Below are 22,742 nucleotides of genomic sequence, written 5' to 3'. Positions count from 1 at the left end.
CAATCAGTAGGCAGATATATTTGGGGGGTTTTGAACAAAAAAAGGACTAATCATCATGATGCAGAATATATATGTTACTATATTTGTAATTTTAAAAAAAGAAAGTAAAAGAAAACCACACTGAAGCACTTTTTGTGGTAGACAGACACAAATACAAGAGTCAGGGACCATGCAGTGATCTTGCAGATCAAGAAAGCTTGCATTGCAGACAGACATATGCAAACAGTCCACAATTATGTTACTGGCAAAAAGCCTAGCTAGAATAAATTATACACATTTATACAGTATATTTTGGTTGAAACATTTTTTGTGGCATTGCTGCATGTCAATTTAGAAATTTAATGGTGAAATAGAACAAGTAGGGTGGGATGACGATGACACTGGGAAGGCTCCTAGAGCAGCCTTCTCCAACCTGATACCTTCCTGTTTTGGACTATAACTCTCATTAGCTGTAGCCAGCAGGGCAGAGTGGAGAAGGCGATTTTAGAATAATTAGAGTGCACTGCAATGAGAAGCAGTCTCATTGGTTCCTGTAATCAATACCCAGGTGTCCTCTGGTATCAGAGCCTGTAGCTGAAGGACACAATAAATCTGAGTACTGTATATAATAAAATTGTAAGAATATCATCACACTGCAGTTCATGTGGCCATCAACAGGGGGCCAAAGGAACTACAGCATGATGACAAAACAGCAGGTGGGTGGCCCAGGCAGACAGGCGCAGCAAACAAGCAAGTAGGTGGAGCAGAGCCCATGCGAGCTGCAGAGGGACAGGCAGGACAGGCGTCAGCTCCCCAGCAACTGTCCGGCCCTGCTGCCATTGTGTACCTCACAATGCTGCTGCCTCAGCACTGTCAAAGGCCATGGAATGAAGCAGCAGCAGACTGTCCTGCCTGTTCCTCTAAAGCTCACCTGGGCTGTTGTTTGGGCGATCTGTAAGGGGAGGGGGTGCACAGTTTGGGCAATCTGTGAAGTAAGAAGGCAAATGGTTTGGCCAAGCTGTGAGGGGAGGAGTTGGTGAGCAAAGTGAGCAGGCATGACAGCTCATTGTATGCTAAGATGAAGCCGGTGTCTTACTTTTTAAACATATGATTCACACCAGAGGACAGCAACCTTTGAGGGGCCATGGGCATGTTTGTGAACCAGGCACACTGTTGTGGGTACCACACACACCACAAAAAGCACACAACCTATTCAGTTGGCTACAACAGAATGCTGATTTCAAGCTTAGTTTCACTGTGGGGAAGGCTGGGTACTCTGTGGACACCAGGAAAGGCTTCTGTGTGTCTATGGGTGCCATGCTGGCAACCTCTAATTTACACATTCATGTTTGGGCACAATGCTTCAGTTCTGGAACTCCGAAAAGGCCACCAGAACCCAATATTACCATCTTTAAAATAATGGTTGTGATGATGATGATGATGATTTATTTATTTATTTTTAAACACCTTTATTTTGGCAGACTTTAGTAGTATCATGGACTGATTTATTTACAGCCTTGTTTTGAATTTTGACATAGTTTTCATGGTTATTTAAGCTAATTAATTAATTACCTCAATTAATTAATTAGTTAATTACATCAAGCTAATTACCTTGATGGTATAATTATTAAAGTAAGTGCCTGAAATACCAGGTCAGCCTATTTATGTATTTAGTGCAGTGCTGTCTACTCTGCCTGGCATCAGCTTTCCAGAAGCTCCAGCAAGGGATCCTTAAAACCACATGCTGCCTGCAGCCTGATCCTTTTAACTGGAGATACCAGGGATTGAACTGCGGGTCTTCTATTTGCAAAGCTTGTGCACCACCTCCAAGCTATGGCTCCTCCCTGTTAACACCTTGGGTTTCTTAGAAGATAGGGGTATAAGTTGTATAAAGAAATAAAATTTACACAGTCTCCCATTTGCAGTAATTATATGACAAGCTCATCCTATAGTGTTCCCTCAGGATTAAAAACTATAAATTACATATAGTAGAAGTGCTGGAAGTTTCAGTTGATCAGCTTATCAAGCACTAGATGTAATCATCATATAAAGCAGAGATGGGGGACATGTAGTCCCCCCAGATGTTGTTGGACCAACTCCCATCAATCCCCAGCCAGCCTGGCCAATAGTCAAGGATTGTATGAGTTGGATCTGGAGAATCACAGGTTTCTCACTCCTAATATAAAACACGATTTTGTAAATTAACCCAAAGCACCTCCCAGATGTTTGCAGTAGAATGCTGGATTCCTTAATTTCCTACATGGTTCACACACTTATCAGAAAATGCTTCTTACTCAAAGAATATAAGGAAATTTTGGCTTAGAATTGAGACTGTTCATTGTAACACAGTACAGTAAAACAAGATTTTTGCACAAGATCTTTGAACGGTAAAAATCCTTACTCCCCCCTTATTTTTTTACAGCAATCTCCGAAAACCACATGCTAGCATCCATATGGATTCTAAGTAAGAGCATCAAGGAGTCATAAGTGGAAAATATCACCCTTCCCTTCCTATAAAGAGATCAGCATTGTGAAGAAGTTTTCTGTCTTTTGCCAAAAATGGATATTGTGCTATGTACAAAAATCTGTTCTTAATATGATCCAAAAACTAATCATCAGTAAACATGGCTGATGAAACCCTCATTATCAGCAATTGCCCGTTCAGACTATGAGAAAGCTTACACAATATCAAATAGGTCTATTATTGTCCATTTCACACTGCTGTGGTTATTTGAGTTAGTCCAAGATCATTGGATTCCTCTCTTCCAGGAGGACAGTAAGATGACATTTCCACGACTAGTCATACTGGCTTGTTTGTACCATCAGCCTCCCTGGAATAAGCAGGATCTTGAACGGTGTTTCTGACTCTGCTGGTGCTTTGTCTGTCTGTCTTCATCTTAAAAGGAAAGCAGAAATCTTTGAAACACCGTTTGAAGTTTTCATCCAGGAAAGCATACAGGATGGGATTTAGACTGCTATTGGTGTAGCCCAAAGCTATGCAGAAATAATAGCTGGAAATGGCCGCAGTGCTGTGTGACACGTCTCCAAGGGCCTCGACCAAGACAAAAATGTGGATTGGGGTCCAGCAGATAATGAAAACTGCAACCACGACAAGAACAAGTCGAGTGATGCGACGGAGGTTTCGGTCTTTCTCTCGAGATCCAGAGAGGAGCCGCACACTCTTCAAGCGCAGAATCATCAGAGTATAGCAGATGACTATGATTAGCACTGGGATAACAAACGCAAAGACAAAGACACAGATTTTCATAAAAGTGTCCCACCAGGCATAATCTTCATCTGGGAACTGCAAAGAGCACTCTGTACTGCCTGTGTCTGTAAATGAAAAAGCCAACAAGAAGGAAACACAGGAACAGATTAAACTAACAGTTTAACAGTGGGTTGTTGTTGTTTTTTTAAGTATGCATGTAATGAGAATTCCAAAATAATGTTAAAAAAAACTGAAGGAGGGTCTCCACCCCCATCATTTAGCCTGGAGACTGAGATCTAGCACCAATGACCTTCTGGCAGTTCCCTCACTGAGAGAAGTGAGGTTGCAGGGAACCAGGCAGAGGGCCTTTTCAGTAGTGGTGCCCACCCTGTGGAACACCCTTTCCTCAGATGTCAAAATTTTGACTTTTAGAAGACCAGATGTCTTTTAGAAAGCAGCACTATTCAATGAAGTTTTTAAAGGCTGGTGTTTTAATCTGTTTTTAATATTTTGTTGGGAGCTGCCCAGGGTGACTGGTGCAACCCAGTCAGATGGGTGACATATAAATACTGTAATAAAGTTGTTGTTGTTGTTGTGGTGGTGGTTGTTGTTGTTGTTACTAATGTGATTTCAAGACTTTCCACTTTGCACTGTTAGGGTCAGGTGTTCCTAACTGGGTCTTCACTTTCTAATTGCAGTCCCTTATCCTCTGTGCATTCCATAGTTTGCTCAACTTTGCTTTGTGATGTTAGTGCTGATCTGAGAGGGTGAACTTTCATGTGCCCTTACGAATGTATTTCAAACAGAGAGTTTATTGTCTCTACCTGAAGGCGATTCTGTATCTCTCTAATGAACTGGAGCTCTTTCAATTATGGTGGTTAGAAAGAGATGTAGCTTTTAGAAGGGTTGTTCTGTAAGTAATGAGGAAGAACAGCTGAGAGTGGGAATGCATGATTTACAGAGATGAGAAATTCATGATGCCGAAGAACAAATATTCTACAGAGTAATATCATGCTTCAACCCACTCAACTGAACCGATGGTCTTAACAGGCTTTGCTCCTCCACACAAATTGTGCTTTTTGCATTCCTGATATTAAATTGACAAGAAAAACACTGAAAGCATGGAAGCTGCTGAAAAATTATACATGGAGTAGTTAGCCCTGTGTGAGGGGGGGGGGTGGAGAAAAAGAGAGAGAGAGAGAGAGAGAGTCTATCACAGAAACAAGCCACAACCCTCACTGCCCCTGTTCCATGAGTGCTCTTGACTGGACTGGAATGTATCTGTGAAGTGGGACAGTGTCGCTTGCTTACCTGAATAAAGAGATGGGTGTGGGTGTAGAAATCTCAGGCTTTTGTATTGGCTGGAATGTAGCCTACTGTGCAAAAGAAAGAGTCACATCCATTTATCCACCCACTTCTGCCTCTGACCATGCTCACCACAATCAGCCTGCAGCCCTTGAAAGCTTAGCAATAAGGGAACATGGCCATTGGGCTAAGAAAGGTTCTGCACCTTGGATCTAGTGTAAATCACACAGTGTAAAGTGTACACGGAGGACAAGTTCAGGCTGTGCACACACCATGCATTTAAAGCACCCCCCCCCAAAAAAAAAGAATCCTGGAAACCATAGTTTACCACTCAGAGAGCTACAATTCTCAACACCTTTAACAAACTACAGTTCCCAGGATTTTTTTAGGTGCGTGTGCCTTAATTGTATAGTGTGTATGTGACCTTAGTTTGGATCCCTCTTTGGGCCTCTGGAAAGTGGATTGCTTTTCCTCAGACCACTTTGGGCCAGACCTACTTAGACTCAGGTCCAAAGTGGAGGCCTGCTTCAGAAATTCAGGGCTTCCTCTGTCTTCCCACAGTCTACCATGAACATGGGGAATTGAACCAATAGTGGGTTGTTGTTTTTTGCAGAATTTGTTGAGATTAGAAACTATGAGTCTTCTTGTTTGCTGTTGCTTGTTTATATTGTTTTACTGTTTTTAGTGTACTCTTCTCTGATCTCCTTAGGGAGGGACAGTGGGATATAAATTCTTGGAAATAATGATCACACTTTCTGGCATAGTAACCCCTTCTAATTGGATTAACCCTGCCAGTGGCATTGTGTAAGGGGAGTTTTTTAAATCTGGGAAGGAGCAATTCACTTTCCCCCTGCACTTTTGGGGACTGTATGAATATAGCACAGGTTACAAAAGCACCCAAGGTAAGTAGCATGCAATTTTTTAGAAGGATAGGTGCAATGGTTAGGTGTTACGATGAATGGGCTATAAAACATCAAATCCTGAAACCATACATGTCAACATAGTTTGACTGACTTCAGGCAACCACTGCAGAGTGACTCACCTGATAAGAGTACCAATGGGTTAATAGTGATTATATTTCGTAGCATAATATCATGTACTTTTCATTCTAAGTGCTTCTGAATTATAATCTAATGGGTATCGCATAATTATTCACTGCATATTAACAAGGCTCAATCGTGGCTGTGCTTTTCACACACAAAGTTCCAGCTACATAATTTAACAGATGTGAACCAATGCATTTGGATCCTTTTCAGGATCTGGTCTCATTCAGCTCATTCATCACTGCAGGGCCCATGAAAGATACACCACCAGCTTGAGGGGTTCAACCAGTTTGCAGATTTCTGTTGCATGCAATTGATTCATATGGATGACGTTTTGGTGAGAATGTGTGGTTGCCAGACTGCTACATATGTTACAATTTTGCATATGAATCAGGGTGGGCTATTTTTTCTTTCACACAGGAAAGTAAAAACTATGAATAATTTTTTGCATTTATGTAGTACAGTTTTGTAAAAATACTGCATAGATGTGTGTGTGTGTGTGTGTGTGTGTGTGTGTGTGATCTCAGCAATCATTAATAGCAATTGTAGTATTATTCTCATATTGTTAAAGGGGTAGGAGCTGAGATTTTCCTAATAAGTGAAACTTGTCAAAGTCCATCTACTGTCAAAGTCCAGCTCCTGAAGGCAAGATTTAAACCAGTGAATTCCTAATGGGAAAGGGCCATAACAGAACATCTGCTTTGCTTACAGAAAGCCCCAGTTCCAATCCCTGGCATTTCCAGGTGGGACTGGGAATGTCCTTTGAGATGCTGGAAAGTCACTGCCAGTCAGTGCAGAGTCTACAATGACTGGCGGCAGCACTCCATAATTTCAGTCAATATGTAGCTAGATGGACTAATGGGACAAAGCAGCTACCTTTGTCCCTACAATCAGCATCACACCTTAATCTCTTAGGCACTGACCTATACTAGCTTTCAAGTAAGAGTACTGTATTGGAGGCTAGATTATTTTGCAGTTGCAACCATGTTCACTAGAAATCCATCTTTTGAAAAAGGAAAAGGAGCAGTTTTGAGGATTCTAGTAAGAACAAGCCAAGTGCATAAAAGCAGCTGGTATTCAAAAGTTAATTGTGTTAGTCTCCTCTATGCAGTGGCGTAGCGTGGGGGGTGCCAGGGGTGCCAGCCGCACCGGGCGCAACACCTGGGGGGGCGCGAGTCCAGAGGGAAGGGACAAGCAATCGAGGCTTGGTTGGGGTGGGGGGTCGTCGTCTCCGCCACTGCTTCTGTTTTCCGCTGCGCTGAGGCGAGCTGGGCGCGGCCAGGCATGCAAGCACAGCGCCTGGCCAAGCGCTGCAGCCTGGGGAGCCGGCGCCTTAGCGCCTTGCCGTCGGCCGCGCAGCCGTTGCCCAAGCTCGACAACTCGTGGAGGGCGCCTCTCTCTCTCTCTCTCTCTCTCTCTCTGTCTCTCTCTCTCTCTCTCTCTCTCTGCCTGGAGGGGAGGGGCTTTCCCTGCTCTTTGTTCCGTTTGAGCAAACACAGCAACGAAACAGAGCAGGGTGGGCAGTAAGACCCTGAGGCAGAATGCAGGAAAGCAGCCACTTCCTCTTTTCAGGTTTCCCTTCTCCGGTACCCACGTTTATTGCGAGGGAAATCTAGCTGACTGCAGGGAAGGGGTTGGGTGCATGTAATGTGTGACAAAGGCATCAGGTGTACGTCTTGGGTGGAAAGGGTATAAGGGTGGGGAGGTAGAGTGCATTTAAAAAAACCAAAACATTGTGGATTTAAACAAGGAAAATGTAGCATAATCTACTGTTTGTAAGGGCCCTTTGGGATTGGTTTTACCCATCTCAGACAGTTAGCTCATAGTGTAAATAAAGATGGCTGTTGTTTACATTTTTTAAATAAAAGCATCAACAACGATCCTTTTGCACGGTCTGTTGTGCTGTGTTGCAGAACTTTTTGCAGTTGCAGGATTAGGGATGGTGTTCTGTGCTACAGTGGCGTAGCGTGGGGGGTGCAGGCTGGGCCGGCCACACCGGGCGCAACATCTGGGGGGCCACGCTCCACGGGTTAGTGGGCGCAAAATCCACGGGTTAGTGGGCGCAAAATCCACGGGTTAGGGGGCGCAAATTACTTGCCTTGCCCCGGGTGCTGACAACCCACGCTACGCCACTGCCTCTATGCTTTTTTAAAAAGTTTATTATTGAGCAGGAACAAATCACCGGCAAAGAACAGAGCCCACACTCACCTTCCCTGACTTTGGTACCTCCGAGGACGATGGCTGATATGCCAACTGATGAAGATAAGAGCCAGATACATATGTTGATGATCTTTGCCTTCAGGGGAGTACGGAAGTCTAGAGCCTTCACCGGGTGACACACAGCAATGTATCGATCAACACTCATCATGGTCAGCGTGAATATGCTGGTAAACATGTTATAGTAGTCAATGGAAATGACTATTTTACACAGCACATCCCCAAATGGCCACGAGTTCATTAAGTACTCAGTACTTTGGAAAGGCATTGTGGTGGTTACTAGGGCATCTGCTAGGGCCAGATTAAAAATGTAGATATTGGTTGCTGTCTTCATCTTTGTGTACCTGCAAAACAAGAAGAATTTTCATTATGTCATCCTATAAGTCAGTTTAGTTTTGAGAATGCTCTGAAAGAAACATTTAACTTTGACGTGAATTTAAATCGGGGGGCACTTTTCACTGAAGGTTTCCCAGACACCCAAAGTACTCCCCCCCTTTAAGTTACTTTTGTGTATGTGATGATGGTGCACTAACAGGGGTGAAAATGTTTCCCTATTAGGATTAGACCCTTTGGTTCTCCAGATGTTGGACTTCACTCCCACTCTGGGCTAGGCCAAGACATTTTGCTGCTTGAGGCAAAGGACAAAATTGCAGCTTCGAATACCACAATTCCATCTACAAAAGCAGGCTGGATTGGCAGTTGAACACTATGGTGTCAGTAAAATAGTGGGATGTAAGCAATGTACTTCTCGGCTAACTTTGTTGCCCATGTTTTATAATTAAACTGCTGGAATTCCCTTACAAGGACTTAGTTATATTTTCAATGGTGGTGGCTTGTCACTGAGAAACTGAGAAACCACTCTAGGATTAACATTATCCAAGTGATGCACAACCATTTGGCAAATTGCTTTAGCTGAAAAGTTAACAGGAAAACTGAAGGCTATGAAGGTTAAAAATATATAACCCTTTGTTTTGTTTGGTTTCATATGTTAACAGTTTACTTATATAGCTCAGTTGGTAGAGCATGAGACTCCTAATCTCAAGGTCGTGGGTTCAAGCCCCACACTGGGCAAAAGATCCTATGATTCCTCCATCAACTCATGGCAACCTATAGGAAGACTATAAGTTAATATACTGGATTTCATAATGAACACTATTGCAGCCAATGTACTGTGAGTCTGTTTTGTTTTGATATTTGTTATTTGTATGTTCAGAAACCTTTCAATTAAAACATTTATTTATTTATTTATTTATTTATTTATTTATTTATTTATTCATACACTTATGGGGTACTTTACCACAATGGAAGAAAGCAAGATAGTGTGTGAAGGGCAGGCACACACACAGTTCTATCTTCTGATTATTCATCCCCATCCCCAACCCACCAAGTATCTGCTGCCTGAGGCAACTGCCTCATTTTACCTAATGGTAGGTCTGGCCCTGTTCCCATTGTAACCCAATGGCCATGCTAGCTGGGGTTGATGGGAGCTAGAGTCCAACAACATCTAGTGGGCCACAGTTTTCCCATCACTGATCTCTGAGAAAGAAACAGAGCACTGCATTTCCAATGCAACTGGGCAATGTTCCCAGAAGCAGTTTCATTGTTTGGTTCAGCACTGCATAAGAAATACATGTTCCTGTTTTCCCTTTCCTACTTACCCCCCTGAATAAGGACAATGCTTCTTTATTTTCCCTCAGAGATGATGCTATATAGTCATATGTGAGTGCCTACATTGCCATATTTTAGCCTTGAGACAAAGGCATTAAGTCAATTGTTTAGTTAGAATCTGGGAGTGGGTGGAGAATGAACCCTTCTAAGAAAAGCAAGGGTGTTGTATTGCTTAATTACAGTTTTGCATTCTTCTGTGTGTGTTTCTTCCAATGTGTAAATTGTTGTATTGATTGTTGGCTTTATGCTAATTTCTCCTTTGGGTGTAAGTATCATGCAGCAAGAGAGAATAAAATAGTACTGGAGAAAAATTCAAGGGAAGAAAATAGTAGCTGTGGGAGCAATTGCAGGAGGGCAAAGACAGATTTATCTGGATTTTTCAGGCGACATTTCACATCTTCTGCAAGCCCACTTTTTACATTTTTCCTTTTTTTTTTTTCCAAAAGAAAACTTGGAGCAGTTTTCAGTAGGCTACTGTTTACAGACAGAAATACTAGCATTTGCCAAGGCTTGTAGTCTATATATTTTATTTCACCCTTTAACTGATTTATTGCTGCAATGCTGTGTTAGCAATTAAATTTTACTTGCCAGCAGCAGAACTAAATTCATGAGCAATTTTAATTAGATTATGCAAATTAGTCAAGCCATCATAAAGTTGCTAGATTTATTTTCATGAAATAAGATCCAACAACAACTAAATGAGGATATAATTTTTTCAGCGGATAACAAGTAACACCCCTAGTGTTTCCATTCTTTTCAGGAACCTTAGTTGTGTCTTTTGCCAAGTGAGTGGTTGCCATTGATCTGTCAGCCTTTAGCAACATTCAGCACTACTGTACTGCCGTAAGACAAAATACTTAATGGACTGAATAGCTGAATATTGCCAGCTGGTTATATTACAAAATGTCACACATGCAAACAGTAGCATGATAATCACTGTGAATGTATACAAATGTAGGGCTTTTCCTAGTACTGGTCAAGTGGTGAATTATGAAATTCAGGCACTCTTCAGGACAATCCCCAAGCCATGCCCTCATAGCCATGTCCCTTCTAAGACTCTAGAACAAAAATGAATTTTTGACCAATTCAGACGTTATAACTTCAGTACCAACCCAGGTTACAGATTGCCTCCACTGGTGAATTTGCAGTAACTTCAAAGCCCCACTTGGCTCTTACATTGCAGCACAGCTTGAACTCAAGCCATGCTACAAAGGAGAAATGGTTCTCCTAACATCGTGGTGACATCAAGTGAATGGCACCTGGCCAGCCCTGTCCACAAATCAAAGTTGCCCACCGGTGAGGGAGAGGGGAGAGCCCAGGAATTTGCCTGTTAGCTGCAAAGAGTCCCCACACTCTTGCTTCTGATCTTCTATATTTTAGACAATTTATCTACAGAGTTCAAAATATTTTGGGCCCTGAGGCACAGACATGTTTACATATGGACACACACACCATTGTAGTTACTAGTTATACATTAACATAGCAGAAACAGTGACTTAAGGTTGTGATGGTGTAACAAAATTGCTACGCTGTTGTAACTTTACTACCCTATTGTTATTTGAAGTCATAGTTGGGTCGAGGATTTAGTTGCAAGCTTATCCTGTGTCATTTGGCAAGCATAATTTAGAGTAGCATTTCAGTGTTAAACTCTTTCATTCCACTTGTACTAGTTGAAACATGTGCAATTACACTGTCACCACCTCTATGAAAAATGGCTACATTTGAATTTTGTTAAAGTAGCAATACTTGAATAAGTCACAACTTACTTCCCCCATTGATTTCCATTAGGCTTCTATGATCTCTTTGCAGCTGTATTCTTAAAATTTGTATTGCTAGTCTGCAGATGGTATTATGCAGTAGCTGGCAACAACAATCTGCACGAAATCTGCAGTCATATATATGCAGTTTTCACAGATAATCAGGGTTGCAAATTGCAGCTGTTTGCCTTGATTAAAACTACTGTATATATTAAATGTTGCTATGATTAACACTAATGTTTAAGGACTGCAATTGCTCACTCAAATTAGCCTTTAAGTCAACATCTGGAAAACATACTACTAAATGACTGTTCATAAAAGAACATCTTTAAAAGAGGCAGCCAAGCATTTGCCCAAGAAACCCAAAGGACTTGCAAACTGGAAAATTAAAGGATTTCATTCACTTGCGACTGAAGCTTATGACCAGTAGTGGGTACTGTGGCTGCAACACCTACCTGACCTTCAGCCAGCTGCACCACTGCTGCTTACTGGGCAATAGAGGGAAGAGGGGAGGCAAGGTTGGCATAGTGCAAACTCACCAGGAAGAACACTGGATTAACTGTGTAAGTATGTTTGCACTGTGCCAACCTCACCACTGCCTCACTACTACTACTCTACCTCCCAATAAGCAGAAATGACATAACTAGCTGGAGGTCAGTTGAGCGGCACTGTCCAATCATGTCACCTGCTGCTACCAATGACAAGAAATGGTTAAGCAGGAAAAGTTTATTACCTGTTTTAAACCAGTTTCTAATCCAGAGGTGATCTCCCATCTATCCCACCACAAAGCTTTCTTAGGAGCTTTTGATGACAGACAAATTACTGAATGCAGCATCTCACTTTTTTTTTGTTTTTTGTTTTTGTTTTTTTGGTCATAGGGAGGGATGGGAGAGAAATTTGATTCAGTTCACATTTAAGAGCATCCTTACTTAATTCTCACTTTCCAAAACAATATGCAAACCAAAACACAAACAGATTTCCCAAGTCTCACCCATTCAAATTTTGCAATGAAAGGACTTCCGGGTTAGCGCCATCAGCTAATGGCAGACTCCTTCCGATCTGGAGGGACTAGCTCCGCGGAAATTGGGTCTATACCGCTACGGCGAAGCGGGGACCCTACAGAACTCATAGGCGGGTGAAGCCTATGAACGTGGGACTCGGCGGGCACCCTTTGCACCCCCCCAACTCGCAAGGAGACCCGTTTACGGGCTTCAGAGTGGAGCGGGGTGAGTGGCGCGGTGCTGTGAGTCAACTGCTTTTTTCGCGGAGCGAAGCCGCATAGCCGTTGCTGGAGAGCGCTGACTTTTTCTTGTGGACAATTGGATTTTAAACAACAACCCGTGAGTAGAACGGAAATTGGGCTTTTAAAGTATTTTTAAATTGGCACCGATCGGGGAAGGTCTAAACAGGAAGTCCACCTCCCCTTTCTGTAAATAAACTGAAGCAAAGAACTTGTTAACTAAGGTCGTGGAAAGTCTTACGTAAAGGATCTAAACTCCACTGATTGAAACTACTATCAATATCTTCTTAGAAGCAGGGAAGCCTGCAGGTGAGGGTTAAAATTTGGGAACTGAAGCGCCATTTCCCTAAAACCGGGAGTGGTCTGTGAGAGCCCGTTGACGGATAAATCTGACAGCTGTCAAGTTAGCTGTCAAGATACAAGCTAGCTATTAAGATATAAAAGAAGGACTTTGTTTCTACTGTCCGTTTCAGTATTCAAAAAGAAGGAAGGAATTGTTACAACCTTACGTTTGGGACCTTTGGGACTGTGCTGGAAGTGATAAAAGGAACTTGTATCCCTCTAGAGGGAGCTCTGTGATATTGTTGTAAGGATGCAGCTGGGAAATTGCTTAAGATAAAAGTTTTGAGAAACTAGTTTTGACCTTGGACTTCTTAAGGATGGCGGTCGGGAAGGAAGTCGAGTGTCAATTGAATAGAACATTTTATTTGTTGGGAAAGCTGCAAGACCAGATAAATGTTATGGCTACCAATGTTGTAACCTTGGGAACAAAAGTGGGCATTAGTAAAGAAGTTGACAAGAATCCGGCACAAGAATTTTTTCTAACTGAACAAATTGAAGAATCTGAGAAGGAGGAATCTGTTGTGATTAAAGTGATGCAAGGGGGAGCCATAACCCTACAGAGACAAATGGTGGACTATAACTTGAGGCCTTACATGATGGCAACTAGGAGGAGCCAGTTTTTGGAGATGGAAGCCCGGCTTGGTTTGGAAAATGAAAGATGGAGAGATCACCCTATGTGGAGATCAAATGACTTTTGGGACACAAAAGTCAGGCGGAGGTTGGAGTTTTTAGGGCCTTTGGATTTGAAAGGAGTGTGAAACAAGATTTGGAATATCCTATAGGCCCTACTTTTAACTACGGAAGTCTGGCATACCTGCTAAGAAGGAATATGACTACCGACGGGTTGGAGCTTCACCGAGATCTGTTCTTTAACACCAAAGAATACCAAAAAGACTGGCAGAGGGGACATGAAAGAGATTTAAGAGCCTCGGACTTAAGATCTCCGGGTTGATGGTTTTCCAAGATTGATGGAACTATCGCTAGGGGCCGAAACCGGGGAGGGGAGTTGGTGAAAGAAAATTGGGAATTTAAAATGTATATATTATAATTTGTTTTGTTTTTTTATCTTTTAATGAGAGATGGGAAAATCATGGAATGGAATTTTTTCTGACCCTAGGGGAAACGTTTTAAGAATAAGCTTAGATATATAAGTTTTAAGAGAGATAAGATTAAATAAAGTAAAAGTGGATGATTAATTGGTGAAAGAAAGAATGGGAAAAGACTATTTACAGAAATACTGCAAAATTAATGAATGTTAGAATGATGTTGGATAGAAATTAACTGGTTTTTAGCTGTAATATTATAAGGGAATATGAAAAATGGATTATTAATAGGTAAAAATTTAATGTTACAATATTTTAAGATTAAAGACTAGGATAAACAAAGAGGGGAAGGATTTGCTGAACTAACAAATTGAATTGGAATACAAAAAAGGGAGGTGCGAGGAGGTCCGGGAAACAAGCAAATGAAAGATAAGTAACGGAAAGATTGAATTGTTTTTAACTACTTTTATTTTGTATTTTTCTTTTTTCTTTTTTCATTTTGTAATATTTTGAAAATCTTAATAAATATCTTTAAAAAAAACAAACAAATTTTGCAATGAAAGTTCTCAAGTGAACAAATGTGTACAAAACTCAAAGAAGCGTGCATATAAATATGCATGTGTTGGTGAAAATAACATACCATATGCCTTATATTAGGGAAATTTCTTTACAAACGTGTATATTTTGGGAAACTGTGTGTGTGTGTGTGTGTGTGTGTGTGTGTGTGTACTAGGAGAAATGTGCAGGAAAATGCTGATAAATTTACATGGGAACCTTTAAAAAAAATTGCAATCTGATGTGGAAATGTGGGGAACTGACCTTAAGACTGGACAAATGAGGAACCAAAATGGACATATTGTCCCATTCCTACAATACAATACAATACAACAGTTCAAAAGAAATGTACTTTTGCATTCCAGTCATGCCGTTTCTTCTTCTGTTTGGTTGCTTCAGGCAATAGGAGCTGATGTGATAGGTTATGGTTTGTTTTTTTCATTAACACCAGCCCCAACATCTAATCCAACACAAAGCGCTATGGATAAGTATTGACTTAATAAGTGAGCTCTAATTCTTGCATTGCCAAATTAAGGCTCAAAGATGCAGCAAGGGAAAAAAATGGATATTGACTCTACTCTTTAATCTCAGGTACAAGGAACTTCTTTCTTAATGAGAACTCCAGAAAGAATATTGATCTTTGAATGGTCTCTTCTGAGGACCTAACTAGATGTTATGAGGAGGAAAGCTGGCAGCCATTATCTTATGTTTCCTGGGAACAACTAACTAGAGAAACATATGATGGGACAGCAGCATGTTCCCCACCCATGCTTCACTTTAACTCCTGCTGCCGGGAGAGTGCTGGTAAATGTTGGATGTGATGATGTCTTGTCAGGTACTGTATTTCATTTCCTAGATGTTAATTAGGAGACTTGTTAGGAGAGAGGGGCCAGTGGCAGCCAGAGTTCTGCCGATATCTACACATAGGAAAGCCCAAAGATGTGAGACAGTATGTCCCCTGCTGTCCACCAAGTAGGGCTTGGGTATGAATCCCAAAGATAGGGACCCTAGAGAGAATGGGAGAAGGGGAGGTGCATCCTTCCCACTGTCCAGAGCCAAGTCACCCAACTAAGCACCCAAAATTTGGTGCCCCTACTTCTATAGGCTCCTTTAGTCATTAGCCTCTATGCAGTTAACATCACATGGACAGAAGAAGGAATGTCTGTGTGGAGGAACCCTGGTGAACACACGTAACCTCTCCCCATGAATCACGCTGGGTTCCAGCTCACAAACTGCATACATTTAGCCGGTTTGTGCCCAAAACATAGATAGAATGGGGATGAGGGACCTTTGTTTGACAGCAGGTGTATGTGAGGATGTAATAGCCTACATCCATGCCATACCATTAAACCACTCTTATACCCCTCTGGCAGTCATGGCTTCTCAAGAATCCTGCCATCATCTTAAAACTGTTGTGGCAGGCTTTTAACCTGACATTCAGCCTTTCTACACTCCCTCTTGTCCCGCTGCTTTCTCCTAGGGGAAAGAGCTCTTTAGTATTCCACTAGAACAAACAGCAATTCATATTTTCTCCATATTGACATTTGCTCTGATTTATTGCCAAAGAGTGGGTTTCCCCAGGGAAAGTGGTGTGGCAAGGGCAAAATCTCTCGGATCCATGCATAGAAAGAACAAGAGAAGTGGACAACCCACTCCGATCCATGCTTTCTAGGCAAGGGACAAGCGAGTGTGGACAAGCCCCCATACACTGAGGACTATCTGCCTAGTTTTCCTGTTCCTTGAAATCGAACAGAAATACATATCTGCGAAACTTCCTTGCATTGAATCGTTTTATTATTTTAAGGCTAGTTTTGTTTTTTTTAAAAAATGCTTTTGTTAGCTGCCTTAGTGCCACTAGTGATGTAGAAAGATGGGATATAAATTTCTTTTTAAAAAGTACTGAGGCATTCCATATTACCTTTTATATGCACTAGAACATATGAATTAGACTATATGGATTTGACCAGTCAGGCTGGATTAGACCAATCCAAGTGTTGCCTGTGGTGGGTATTGTTGTGTATCATTTCAGACATACTTTGTATTAGTGCTTCTGTTTGAAAAACATAGCTCTTCTACATATCCATATGTAAATGTTAATAGGCAGGGTTATATTACTCTTTTGAGTTAATAAAAAGTTAGAACCCTGTGCAGATTGTTATACCATGAGGCATGGATAACCAAGCAGTGTCCTCTTGATATTTTGAACTAAAATTCTACTCAGCCCCACTCAACATGGCCAGAGGTCAGGGATGCTGGAGTTGTAGTCTAAAACTTCTGGAGGACACCTGCAATAAGGAATCGTATGGAAGATCTCTTAATCCTCGTTAGTTTCTTTAACGGTTGTTTAACACTACTACACACACAGTGTGGTAGAAGTGTATTTTCCCTATATATTTAATACATTCTTCTAGATGAAATGGGCATTCTAATAGCCCAATCCCATGCAAACTCCGCTGGTGATTGCGAGTGTGGAACCCTGTATTGATATTTTTCCAGCAGAAATTTAGGCAGAAGCGGCAGAGAAACAGAAGTATATTTTTCCTCCCCTCTCATTGGGATTGTATCCATACTGCAAGATCTTCAAAAATGTTTCTTGTAAAGACCATTTTTTAACGCAGAAAATTACTCAAATCACTGGAGGCTTGTTAGATAATTAGGGAAAGTGGCTAATTTGGAGTCTGATGACAGTCATCTGCTCTTCCATTTAACTGGCATCCTGGGGCAATGGGCATCAGTACATTGAGGGAGTGACTCCAGAATTACTGCTGGAGTCACATCATTCTTATGGGAGCCATTACTAGTTGACAATGGCATCACAGTGGCAAATCCAAAAGGCTGAAGTTCTGTTTCCATTAGATGATGAAATTAGTGCCCATTCCCTCTCCTTACAAAAAAAAAAAAAAAAAGGCCTGCAACATTTCCAGTGAACATCCTACTGTGACAAAAATATGTTAAAATAACACTTTTCTTGCACGTATGATTTCCAGAGTTAGAAAATGCATTGTATTTCTAAAGTTAGAAAAGGCATTAGAAAAGTGCCATTTTATTTTAAACCCAGACTTGTTTCCTATAGAAATTGAGTCTCTAGCCCCGCAGAGATCCAGTTGGGTTCAGTTACCGAAAATAGTACAGTAAGACCTATATACAAACTCCCGAAATTTATGACAGGAGGAGGGAAGCGACATTAAGAGACAGCTGTTTAGAAAAGAGGAAATGCTCAAGAAATAGAATCCAGTTAGGAACAAGGCTTAGGAACCTAGAGAAAAGGAGCTGAGCCCACAGAAACTGTATGTTCACCTAAGGTGTACAGTTGTTACCCTAGGTGCTCTTAGGTCTCCTGACATTATACTAGGCGGACAGAGATTACACACTCCGGACCCTGACTGCATCACAAGCACAAAACAAGGACTCAATGAGGTAAATCCAGGCTACATGTCAAGGTGCATGCCTAACACATATATCTGCAGCATATTATTAAGATGCTACATGTTTAGAAGAATTTTCAGAAAGCATTTGCCCATTTTTCAGATGGGGAACTCTGAAAAGCCGTTAGTGAAGACATGACACAAAACCCATTCAAAGAAAGAAAAAGGAAAGGAAAGAAACACTGAAGGAAGTGAACTAACTTAGCCATCATGCTAAGCACCATTTCAAGGACTTCAGTAATTAGAAGTGAGATCCTACACAAGTTACTCCAGAGAAGGAAGCCCCATTGCGCTCAGTAGGATCTGTTCCCATGTCAGTGTATATAGAGTTGTAGCCAGTCAAAGTAATTAGGCACCTGGAAAATCATTTTTCTGTTGCACACAATCATTCTTTCCGCAAACAAACAGAAATGTATACCTTTTCATAGAGACACCTGCTCCCATATGAATACAGAGAAACTCAGTTTATAATGCCCCCTTCCACACAGGCACAAAGAAAGCTTCTCTATCTCACACTCCTCATTTAAAACGCATTAGAAATTGTTTGTATAATTTAGAAGTTTATAAGATCCAGTGTTTCCCCTCACATAAATTTTGTGAAATACACATTTTCCCACTAAAACATCCATTTATTGTGCTGATTTGGAAGCACTTCCTCTGGAGGACGGCAATGAATTGTTAATGTTGTGCAGGTGTCTGCTTAAATTTATTATTCAGTATTGTTCACTGTTTATATTTTTTGCTTTGTTTTCTCCACCCCCTTTTTACCTGTCTGGCTTGCTGAGCACTGATTAGCCCCCCCCCCCCCCCAAAAAAAAAACCCAACATGATTTAGCACCAAACATTCCAAACTGTGGGATTTGAGCAGCTGGAAAGGATGCTGCCAATGATTTTGATCACAGTATGAAGCACACCAGAAATTTAGTACAGAAAACTGACGGCTTCCAAAACTGGTAAAATATTTTTTGAAAAAAGATAGTGAAAAAGCAGATGGCCCAAAGATAAATGACTGGGAGATCTGCTACCAACTCTCTCTGGATGGTAAATTTAAGAAAGCTATTGAAAACTCTAGTTTTGATTTGAGAAGCAGTGCTGGGAGAAAAGATATTTAAGATATTCCACTCCTAACATCATTGTCTCCATCTCAATTTTCCCCATCCTGAAGCTCCTTTTAGCTCTGCTGGGGGGCAATTCAGTTAATTGTATGCTGCCTGCATTTTTCTTTTCATATTACAGCTACCATTAGCTTTGGGGGAGGGCATTTTCGATCAGGGAAGTGGCATGTGTTGCAAGATTAATCCCACTTCTACAGCACCAGGGCTTCAATCACAATCAAGGCTCACAGCAGATGTTTGAAAGAAAAAAAAGAGCAGTGAAGAAAATTGATCCAAGATTACCTGTAGTGTATCTATCCCCCCCACCAAAAAACATCCATCAAGTATCCTGTAAAAAAAAGATCTGCAATTTTATGTGCACTTATATGATAGTTCATGCTATTCATTTTCAGAGTATTGAAATCAGTTGCATCTCTCTCTCTCTCTCTCTCTCTCTCTCTCTCTCTCTCTCATACACACACAAGAGAGAGAGAGAGAGTGAGAGAGAGTCTGTGTGTGCATTTCCCCACCCTCCACAACCCCATCCTCTGAGTGCAGTGTTCATATATGAATGATTCCCACAAGCTCAACAGAATACCTATCCCCTCACCAGGCATGGGCCAGTAGCGTGAATGGGACATCATTCACCACACATGTTCTCTTCTACTCCTTCCCTCCACTCAGCACAAGCTACTCATGCCTTGGTGCATAAGCAATTTGTATCGAACCTAGAGAGAGGACTGGGTGGGAAACTCAGAAACCCCAGTCAGGTGTCCTCCCTCAAACATTTCCCATCATAGGAGGCAGAGCCCTTGCCTGTTGAGTGGCCTCCCTGCTGTAGAAGTTCAGAACCCAACCTTTGGAGTCAGACCATTAGGAAGGTTATGTAGCTAGCACACCCTTGCTCTCCCTTCTTCACGGGATGAGAAAGGATGCTTGGATAGAGCTACAGTGACCTCACATTTACCTCAATGGCATTTTGTGCTGCCTGCACATCTACTCACGTGCAGAGAGTGGGGGTAAAAAAGGGCTCTGTTAGGCCTGGTGGGGGAATCTTTTCTTCCAAATATACCCATGTTATACTGTTGAGACATCTGATGGGGGGTCGGAGGGAGAGTAACAAAACTTCTATATAGATTAAAAAATAATAATAAATAATGACACTGTTTCATTTGAAAAACAAAAAAGGAAAATATTATAAATACTAGATCTACTAGCAGTTGAAGTGTATGTGTATTATATAATGTTAGCAATAATATAGACCACATTAACTGTGTCTTATCCCTGGAGGGAGCTCTGCTCACATATTTCCACAGTGCTTTCCAGCACTGACTCTCTCAGACTTTTAATTTTCAAGCCCATGTTCTGCTTCAGTTTTCACTTTTATTCTTACAACCAAATGAAGACAGTCTCTGACTCAAACTTAAAACAGTCACATCAGTGTCCACAAAGCAGTTTCCCCCTTTGTTGGGTTAGCACAGTAAACTGTGAGGGAAACTATCTCGAATTAGTAATGCCACATAAATGAGGGGTTTCTGCCATCCCACCCACCCTGCCATTTGCAAGCACTGATCCAGCATTTGTAGTTTGGTCCTGGCTCTCAAATAGCCCTCAGTAAGGAAGCATCCTAGAACTCAAGCAGCCCAAGGGACACAAACCATCAAGAAACAGAGAGCTTTCCCCCTTACATGAAACATTATAACATGGCAGACCATTGATCCACCTAGCGCAGTATTGTCTATGCTAACTGACAGCTGCTCTCAATGGATCCAGTGTGAAGTCTCCCCGGTCCTATCTGGAGTTGCTGGGAACTGAACCTGGGGTCTTCTGCATGCAAAGTAGATGCTCTACCTACCACTAAGCTATTTTCCCTTAGTTCCCTTTAGCTTTCCCCCAACAATGACAGTTAAAAGACCCACCAAAATCCTCCTTCATACCTCTTACCTTATGATGACAAACATGACCAAAGAGTTGCCAACCAAGCCCACCACAAAGACCATGGAGTAGACTGCAGTGATGATTATGGGAATAGCCGGGGAGATGTTGGTGTCATTCTGCTGTAAGTCCTCATAAGCGCCACTACTATTGTTGCCATATTCTGCCCAGTCCACAAGCCAGCTGCTGCTACTGCTGCTAGGTAGTGGGCAAGGTCCTGGGGAGCAGGTAGGGCCCAGCTCATCACGAAAAATATACACTGGGGATTCCATGGAGGGTTTCACCTCCAGCCCAGGTAGAGAAGAGGAGACAGGAGCAGATGAATACACTGGAAAGAGAAGAGTGAAATTAAAAGAGTGCAATTAATAGAGACATCACTAAAGATGATAAAGGTGTCATTGGAACAGTCCTGAACTCCTTCTTAAACATTGTTTTTAACATAAAAGGAAAGAACAGTATTGGGAAAAGGAAAGCATGAAGTGGCAGAGGACGTTCATAAAAACCTGGACTCAAGAACACCACTACCTAGCAAAGTAATAAACTAATCCAGGTTCCCTACTGCACCAAAGTGCTTTTGAATTGAACTCATTTAGTCCTCTAGAAAGCAACGAGAGAAAACTTGATAGACCCCACATACTTCAGATACTAGGTTAGAGAAGAGATTCAAAATCATTGAAGTGTTTGAAACTCCTTTGGACTTTTAAAATACTAGGTAGCACCAAAAACTTGATGAGTTTTCCAGATAAGTTTTAACCCCTCTTAGATTGAGGTACACTGCATCGTTGGCTCAGGACCCGAGATACATTTCAGTTTGCTCTCATTTCATCAGTAATTTTTTGCATATCCAGACAAGGGATTCTTTCCTCTTAGGTAAAATTAAAAGGGGATCTATTTCCTTTTAAAGTACAGCCAGTTTTCTCAAAACAGGTAGAGGGTACAGAATGCATTTCAATAAAATAAAAATCATAAATAAAATGAGAGAAACAGAACAAAAAGTACATTACCTTTTTGTAAAATTCAATGAAAGCAGTGGGATCTCCCAGGAGATATTTTCAGAATTTGAAAAGCATCCTCTCCTTTTCTCTCTCGGTGACTGTTATCTTGGGAATCTGGAGAGTTCACACGCCCTGGGAATGAAGGATAGCCAGGATGCCAAGACAGATCACAAGTATTAGCTCCAAGACTGCAGAAGCTGTAACTGCAGCCTGCACTTTACCTTTGTACAAGCAGTCTCTCACTCACACTCTGTCTCCCACTACACAGCTCAGTATATGCCGGCAGTCCTTGCACACATTCTCCTCCAAGCTCACATGACTTTTCTCTAAACACCACTTGGGAAGAATAAGGCAGCCAGTCCTGCAGCACCTAGGAGATTTTTTAAATACCACCTTACAAGTTGCTGTCCCACCCTATCCCAGCCTTTCCCCAGGTTTTAAAATGCTTAAGCAATCATATTTCCTCTGTGTTAATTATATAAAAGACAGCAGAAATAACATTTGTGATAAAGCAGATCTGACTGCCCACTTGATACATGTTGAATGCATTCAGGATTGTTCTCACATTGTGTCCCCTGTTTCATTAAATCCATACAAAGAAGGGGGCAGAGAATGCTCTCTCCTATGATGCTGCAGAAAGGATAAAACAGAAGCGCATTAGAATATGTTAGATACATTGCATATCATTTAGATGCATTATGGATCTACAGCCGACAACTCCATTTATATTGGATAATGATTTTGTCATTTATTCACATTGTATTGCAAGTAGATTTGTAAAAAGAAGAAGAAGAAGAAGAAGAAGAAGAAGAAGAAGAAGAAGAAGAAGAAGAAGAAGAAGATAATTTGGCACCCTTTATCTGCTTGCTTTATTTATATAACAGCTCAGTGAAGAAAATGTCTGTCCCAACAACAGTGGAGAAGGTGTGACTCTGC

The 22,742-nt window shown here is 41.5% G+C and overlaps 1 protein-coding gene across 1 annotated transcript; it reads right to left on the bottom strand.

The window, feature by feature from the left end:
* Positions 1–1,422: 1,422 nt before the first annotated feature.
* OPRK1 (opioid receptor kappa 1) lies at positions 1,423–22,367 on the bottom strand. Its single transcript, XM_081013538.1, has 4 exons — positions 21,816–22,367; positions 20,821–21,139; positions 7,744–8,096; positions 1,423–3,312 (listed from the first exon to the last, which is right to left on the bottom strand). Exons 2-4 carry the CDS (start codon positions 21,081–21,083, stop codon positions 2,780–2,782), a joined length of 1,149 nt encoding a protein of 382 aa, XP_080869664.1. The 5' UTR covers positions 21,084–21,139; positions 21,816–22,367; the 3' UTR covers positions 1,423–2,779.
* Positions 22,368–22,742: the final 375 nt, after the last annotated feature.

The sequence above is a fragment of the Podarcis pityusensis genome, assembly GCF_964106645.2.
Source record: "Podarcis pityusensis genome assembly, chromosome: 7".
NCBI lineage: Eukaryota > Metazoa > Chordata > Lepidosauria > Squamata > Lacertidae > Podarcis > Podarcis pityusensis.
Note: the sequence above shows the minus strand (reverse complement) of the source record. Positions and strands in the feature narration are given on the sequence as shown.

Excerpts from the sequence above, each read along its gene's own strand:
- OPRK1 (XM_081013538.1), bottom strand. The coding sequence starts at position 21,083 with ATGGAATCCCCAGTGTATATTTTTCGTGATGAGCTGGGCCCTACCTGC. Across the intron at positions 8,097-20,820 it reads GTCATGTTTGTCATCATAAG|GTACACAAAGATGAAGACAG; the intron begins GTAAGAGGTATG and ends CTTGTTTTGCAG. Across the intron at positions 3,313-7,743 it reads AGGTACCAAAGTCAGGGAAG|ACACAGGCAGTACAGAGTGC; the intron begins GTGAGTGTGGGC and ends TTTCATTTACAG.